Source organism: Brassica rapa, unplaced genomic scaffold (genome assembly GCF_000309985.2).
Source record: "Brassica rapa cultivar Chiifu-401-42 unplaced genomic scaffold, CAAS_Brap_v3.01 Scaffold0849, whole genome shotgun sequence".
Taxonomy (NCBI): Eukaryota; Viridiplantae; Streptophyta; class Magnoliopsida; order Brassicales; family Brassicaceae; genus Brassica; species Brassica rapa.
In genome coordinates, this window is record NW_022610787.1 from 14930 (window position 1) to 21245 (window position 6316).

The following is a 6316-nucleotide window of genomic DNA, read 5'->3' on the forward strand; positions in this document are numbered from 1 at the left end:
GGCCGCGGTCGATGCCTCACGTCGCTCGGTCGATACCCTGACCGAACATCTCAAAATTTTCGCCCTTTATTTAAAACATCGCTCATACGAGAGAGATAACTCAGATCTTAGCTCAAGACTACCATAGTCTTTCCTAGCTTAGATCAATACAACACATACGCAGCGGAATAATATCATCATCCATTGGTCTATAACCAATCTAATACTTGTCCAGTAGAATCACCTCAGCTAATGGTCAGTATACTCAACTACCAGCTAGCTCCAAGGTTGATTCTGAACACGAACCAAGTCATACAAATCTGAGGTTCCGTTTCCCTAACCATTCTATCTAGATCTGTGCAACATTGCTAGATCATACCTTTGCCACATCCACGGAGCTTGTTAGCTCATCGGCCCAGCTACTCTAGCTGAATGAACTCATAGACCAGCTGATCGAGCTGTCACACTCGAACTGAGCTAGGACCGAGCTATGGCCAGCTGCCATATACTGCATCCAGCTCCTTTACACACACAAAACAACTCCCTTAGGTACTTAGTCATTCAGCCAACCATCCCCACAGACATAAGTAACCCTTGAGAAGTCTTCAAACGGCTAAGGACATGCATCTGGCCCTTACCGGCTCATGCACTGTCCCACATCCTTTTGCCTTATCAACTTATGATACCAAGTCCAGCTCATGGAATAACAACGCCCATCAGATCCTGAGTCAATCAACCAACCACCCCACATGACCCAGAACTGATGAGTCTTCACACGTACCTAACCGGCCATGGAACCATGTCCTAACGAAGCCGATCAGTCCTCCTATTACCACCGGTGCATCCTTTGATCAATCAGATCAGACACCTTGATCCATCACCTATGGATCAGGTCATCCATCCTTGCCAAAGATCAGATTACACACGGCCTTCTTTAGATAAACACACCGGCCCCATACTTGTGGTCCATGCCACTTAGTACTGGCCTTACTCGCCTCCACGGCTTGCTGCTGGTTCCAAATGAATTGGACCTTGCACCCCACATGGTTCCTCATTTTCTAGGATCCCCATGTGTCTCCTCCATGATTCGGATCATTGATTCACACCATGGTCAGAACTAACACACACACCATGATCCACCATGGATCACTATCCAATTAGTGGCCTCTAACTTACATCCCACATGGATGAGTTAGATCAACTAAGATCCGCCCCTTATCTCAGGGTCCTGGATCCTTTGTTTACATCACAACATATGGTCTTCAAGGGGCGTGCCATACTTGGCCTTAACCGCACCACAAGAGACAGAAACATAACCTTGAAAGTAATTATAAAATCAGTTACCTTATACATGATCTGATTAGATCAAGTGCCTTTCCTTATTATGTTCGGCCATGCTCCTCCAGTGCACGACTCTATCAATCCTTATCACATACCTCCTGTATTTATAAGATTCATTCAAGGGTCGCACCCCTGATCCCTTCCATGGAACTACCATGAAACCAGTTTCTACACTGCATCCACCTTCAAGGCTATTCATGCCATTGTGAGGGAAGTCCGGCCTTCTCCCTTCTCTCCTGGGTATTTGCGTGTGTTCCCAAGATACAGGGGAAGCCTAGGACGTGTTCATCCGTGGTGAAAACCTACCACAGGGTCGTTCATAACTCCCCTTGCACTTCCATGAAACTGCCCTCCCACACATCTCTCTCCTTAAGGCTGTCATGGCCTTTGGGAATGAATTCCGGTCATCTACCTTCTTTCCTCACCATTTGCGTGTGTTCTCAGGCCCTGTAGGATGCTTTGGGTGATAACATCACGGATCAAAACCACCAGAAAGTCGTTCATAATTTCCCCCTTGATCTCTCCCAAAACTGCCTCTTTATGACCTTCACACCACTATGGGTCTTGGATTGGGAATCCAACCAACTCTCTGTCTTTTCTCTGTGTTTCTTTGTGTTTCAGGGTGTAGGAGGAAGCCCTGGCGTGCCTGCCAAGGCACGGACTTCCCTGCCCTTTATAGAAGAAGGGGCAGTTACCTTTCCAAAGGTTGCACCCTTTCGGTATCATTTCTGGCCATTGATTTAATCAATGGTCCAGATCATACCCATTCGCCTCAGGTAGTTTCCAGACGCCCTGGGCTTGCAAATCCACTCCTGCACAAGTCCAAACAAGCCCACACGGATTGCCCAAGCTTCTGGCTCAATCCCAAGAGCCAACCAGCCCATCGGTACACCCGGGTCTCCCACATGGCCCGACCACTGTCCAGACCCGGCCCAACTGCCCATGACTTGAACACTCAGTCCAGCTGAGTTGAGCTGATCCCCAGCTGCCCCTTCTGAGTGAGTGTTTGATCGGAAAACGGTGATAAAAGGATGTGGGTTTAACAAAGACGTTTTATTATGGTCGGAAGAGACGTTCAGTCGGTTACAAGAGAAGTAAAGAGAATGCGACAGAAGAGAAGCCGGCAACTCGATGAGCTACCGGAAAAGTACAGATAACGGCAAGATGAAGCAAAGGTGAAAACCCTAATCTAGCCGCCAGGTGTTAGTCAGATGATTTCGGATCCCCTTCTCGTTTCTCTTCCTTCTCCTTATATAGTCCTCTGATGTGTCGTTCTTGACCTAGCTTAAGTCGTCTTCGTGGGCCTTCTTTATTGGGCCGAGAGGCCCGCATTCGTCCGAGCGGTCGCTGAGCTGTGTGCCTTTTAGTCGGCGTCGCTCGACTTGAGATACTGTAGAGGCAAGCCGAGTAATCAACCGGTTTAAGCTGACTATTCGAGCCATCGCTTTCCTTGGTCTGGGCCGGGCCTTATATTCCTTGGGCCTTGTGGGATGATTAAATCCATCCTCTACAGTAAGTCCCCCCAGTCCATCGGTGAGCGGAGAGTCGACAAGCTCATGATGGATTCTGGAACTCGAAGGTTCAAAGGAATAGGAGTCCTGTCGGGAGATTGAAACGATGGGTCGATGAGTCGCGGGGAAGGCTGCGGTAATGCCTTCTCTCGAAGTCGTTGAGTCGCAGGGAAGGCTGCGATAATGCCTTCTCTCGGAGTCGTTGAGTCGCAGGCTCCCAGATTTTGATCGGTAAATCCTGGCTAATTTACCGGTTTAACCGATCTTAGGATAACCGTTTGGTTAATTAAGATAAGAAGCCGGAAAGTCGCGGGAGTCGATGGGGTTTTTGGGGGAAACTCGAGGCCCGTTTAGGCCCATTTAGGTTTAATAATGATGCCTCGAATCTTTCCCCCTTTTTCCCTTCACGAGTGTCTCGGGGAGTCAAAACGCCACGAGGGTCCGCTGGGTATTTAGGGGGAATTTCGAGGCCCATTTAGGCCCGATTAGACCTAATGATGATGCCTCGAACTCCTCCCTCTCTTCTCCTTATAAATATGCGGATCCCCTTTCATTTCTTTAAGTTTCTTCCGCGATCAAAGGTACTTTCTCTCTCCTTCCTTTATCTCTCTAAGTGTTGTAGCCTTCGTTCGACGCGATCTTCATTATGTCATCGGTTCCGAGATTATCGAGGCAACAGAAAGGAAAATCGGTTGCGGCGACGTCGACGCCGGCAAGGAATCCCGACGGAGGTCGTCTCGGGGATCTTGAATCTACCCACCATGCGGCGATGATGGACACCGCCAATTTGTCTCGTTCCCAAAGGCTCCTGGTCGCAGATGCCACGAGGCTTGCGAGGGAAGGGAATGAGAACGTCGCTGTTAGAGACGCGACGGAGTGTGCGAGAGACGGGCAGAGCGGGGCGATGCCTGTCGACTCGGTTACTTTGAGAGCTCGCCCTATGGAGGGCGATCCTCCTGAAAATGACGATCCCGAAGCTGAGTTAGTCCCGACGACCTTCTATCCCGACGGGATTTTCGAGGAGCTTCCGAGACTTCTACCCGACCTGCTTCGCCCTGCCTTCGTGGCTGGTCAAGACTGGGAGGGTGTAGAAGAGACTAAATCGACCCCGAGGAGCGTGAAGAAGGTTCTTCGATCCAAGGGCGCTACGGGCGTAACTTTCCTTATCCCCACGAAGGAGCAGAGACCTTGGTCTCCTCCGATCGGATATCAGACGGTATACGAGTCTTACTTCCAGGAGGACACTCGCTGTTGGTTCCCGATCCCGCGACTAATCACTGCGTACGCTAGGCGGCGAGACATCGCGATTAGCCAACTATTGAATGGCTCGCTGCGACTGGCCGTCACCTTATCGGTTTTAGCGGAGCAGATCGATATGCCGATGAGAGTCAGATCTTTCGAGGAGATGACCTCGAAAACCGACATGAAGGACGGGACCTACTCGGTGAAGATGCGACCAAACTGTAACGTATGCGCCGGCCATCCGAACAAGACGCAGAATTGGCAGCGCTCTTACTTTTTTCTTAAATCCGACGACTCAGCTTTCGAGGAGCCTCCTCGGGAGGACTATCGGGTTCTTTGGAACCGTTCCTGTGGTAGAGTATCTTGTCGCGAACTGCGTCTGACTTGGTTGTTTTTAATGAGATTCTCCTTTTCTTTTGTTCGCAGTTGGCCATCCTACGTCTTCCGTCTACCCCGAGGATTTCTTGAAGAGCGTTCAAGCCGTCGCTTTGCTTAGAATCTACCGTTGGTCCGAGATCACCGTCGAGAAGACCTACGAGTTTAAAGATCGAATTGCTCGAAGTGCGTTCTCTCGCCGTTTCTGGTATTCTTTTTGGCCGTATGGTTTACTTACCGCGTGCTGACATCTTTGCCTTCGTTTTTCCAGGAGGGTGGAGGTCAGATCTTCCGACAGCTCTTCCTATTCGCAAGAAGAGACTAGAAATTTTCCCAAGAGATATCCAGAAGCAAGTCACCGAGGCAAAGAGAATGGGAACTCTTCCAGACTTAAGCGCGATGCTAGCTGCTCAACTGGGACTGGCTAGCGGGGGCGGCCCCTCGACGGCTGTTCCTCGTGCTGGCGAGATTCCCCCTTCCGATGCTGCAAATGCGGGAAAAGGTAGGAAGAGGAAGAGGGGTGACTCGGGAATCGAGGGGAGTGCTGGGGAGGCGAGTGGCGTCCCCCTTTCCGGTGATCCTCAGAAGAAGAAGAAGAGGAGGAAGAAGACCAAGAGGTCTGTTGAGGTTCAGTCGGAGGATCCCGAGGAGCCAACTGGAGCTGAGGAGGAAGAAGAAGAAACCCAACCTGAAGAGGAGGTTTCTGAGGCTGAAGTCTCGAGAGAGCGAGACGAAGCGGGGGAAGCAGATGGATCTGAGGCCTCCCTTAACGCCGCCGTCCCGGACGGTTCCGATGAAAATAGCGGAGAATCGCCGCTTTTGATGAGGAGGCACAACGAGGAGATCGACGATGAAGTACGATCTCCTACTTTGGCGTTTCCTCGCGAGGGAACCCCGGCTATTACTGGGGTTGGGGCCGTTCAGATCGGCACGTCTCCTCGCGGCTCTGCTGTCTTAAGGAGGGCTCCCGGGATTAACTTTCCGGACAAAGTCTCCTTCCACTACGAGGGGCCGGCCCCTCTGGCGTATGTTCCTGAGAGGTGTGGGGAACTTCTTCGCCAACTCAGGGGGAGGGCGAAACCTCTACCTGCCGTGAAGGACCTCATCTTTGGGAGTGAATACGAGGAGGCTGCGAGGGCAAAGCTGCTGGTAAACGCTTCGATCTCTCCCCCCTTTTTTTTGTGTTTCGTTACTTAATTCTTTCTTACGATTTTCATCTCCTCGTTCGTTTAGGGAGACGGCGCGATGAATGTCGTAATTGACAAATACGACACTGCCCTGAAAGGAGTCTCGACTGAACTTGAGCTGGCCAAGAAGGAGCACGCGGAGAAAGAGGAAGCTTCTGCTCGTCAGCTAAGTACATCAAAGGCTAACGTTGAGAGGCTCAATGGGATGGTCACCCGCGCGATGGCTTGAAGAGACGAACTCAAGGCCGATCTGGTGGCGTCTCGCGGGGTTATCCATGAACTCGAGCAGAAGAATGCCGAGCTCGAGAGCGAGAAGGCTTCGCTCGCTGCATCTCATGAAAGAGAGATGAAGCGCCTTAGGGATTCCAGGATCTTGGAAGTGACGAAGGAAAGAGGAAGGGTTGAAGCCGAGATGTCTGCGAAGGCTAACCGTCGCTTTGCCAAGATTCGCTCCCGAGAGGAACGCCGAAGTCTTTACGACAAGGCTCGGTTGCTTCATAGCCAAGCTTTTGGGACCAGGAAATGCCTTGAAGCCTTGAAGAGGGCTGGGAGCGACATCTTGCAAGCCACGATCGATCTTTTCGCGGAGCAAGAGAAGAAATACGAGCAGGAGGCCGAGGAGCTCAAGGTTGGCGAGATACCCGAGGGGGATCTCATGCTTTCTCCTCTTGTACTGGATTC

General features: G+C 51.1%; 1 protein-coding gene across 3 annotated transcripts; it reads left to right on the forward strand.

Moving 5' to 3' along the window:
• The first annotated feature begins 2119 nt into the window (after positions 1–2119).
• On the forward strand, positions 2120–5903 carry LOC117131107. 3 transcript variants are annotated; one of them, XM_033283525.1, is made up of 3 exons: positions 2121–4634; positions 4720–5597; positions 5682–5903. In XM_033283525.1, exons 2-3 carry the CDS (start codon positions 4821–4823, stop codon positions 5862–5864), a joined length of 960 nt encoding a protein of 319 aa, XP_033139416.1. In that variant the 5' UTR covers positions 2121–4634; positions 4720–4820; the 3' UTR covers positions 5865–5903. The 3 variants fall into 3 exon arrangements, 2 of the variants coding, with proteins under 2 accessions (XP_033139416.1, XP_033139415.1); XM_033283524.1 differs by having other exon boundaries at positions 2121–2495; positions 4500–5597; XR_004454319.1 differs by lacking the exon at positions 5682–5903 and having other exon boundaries at positions 2120–4634; positions 4720–4801.
• The last annotated feature ends 413 nt before the right edge of the window (positions 5904–6316 follow it).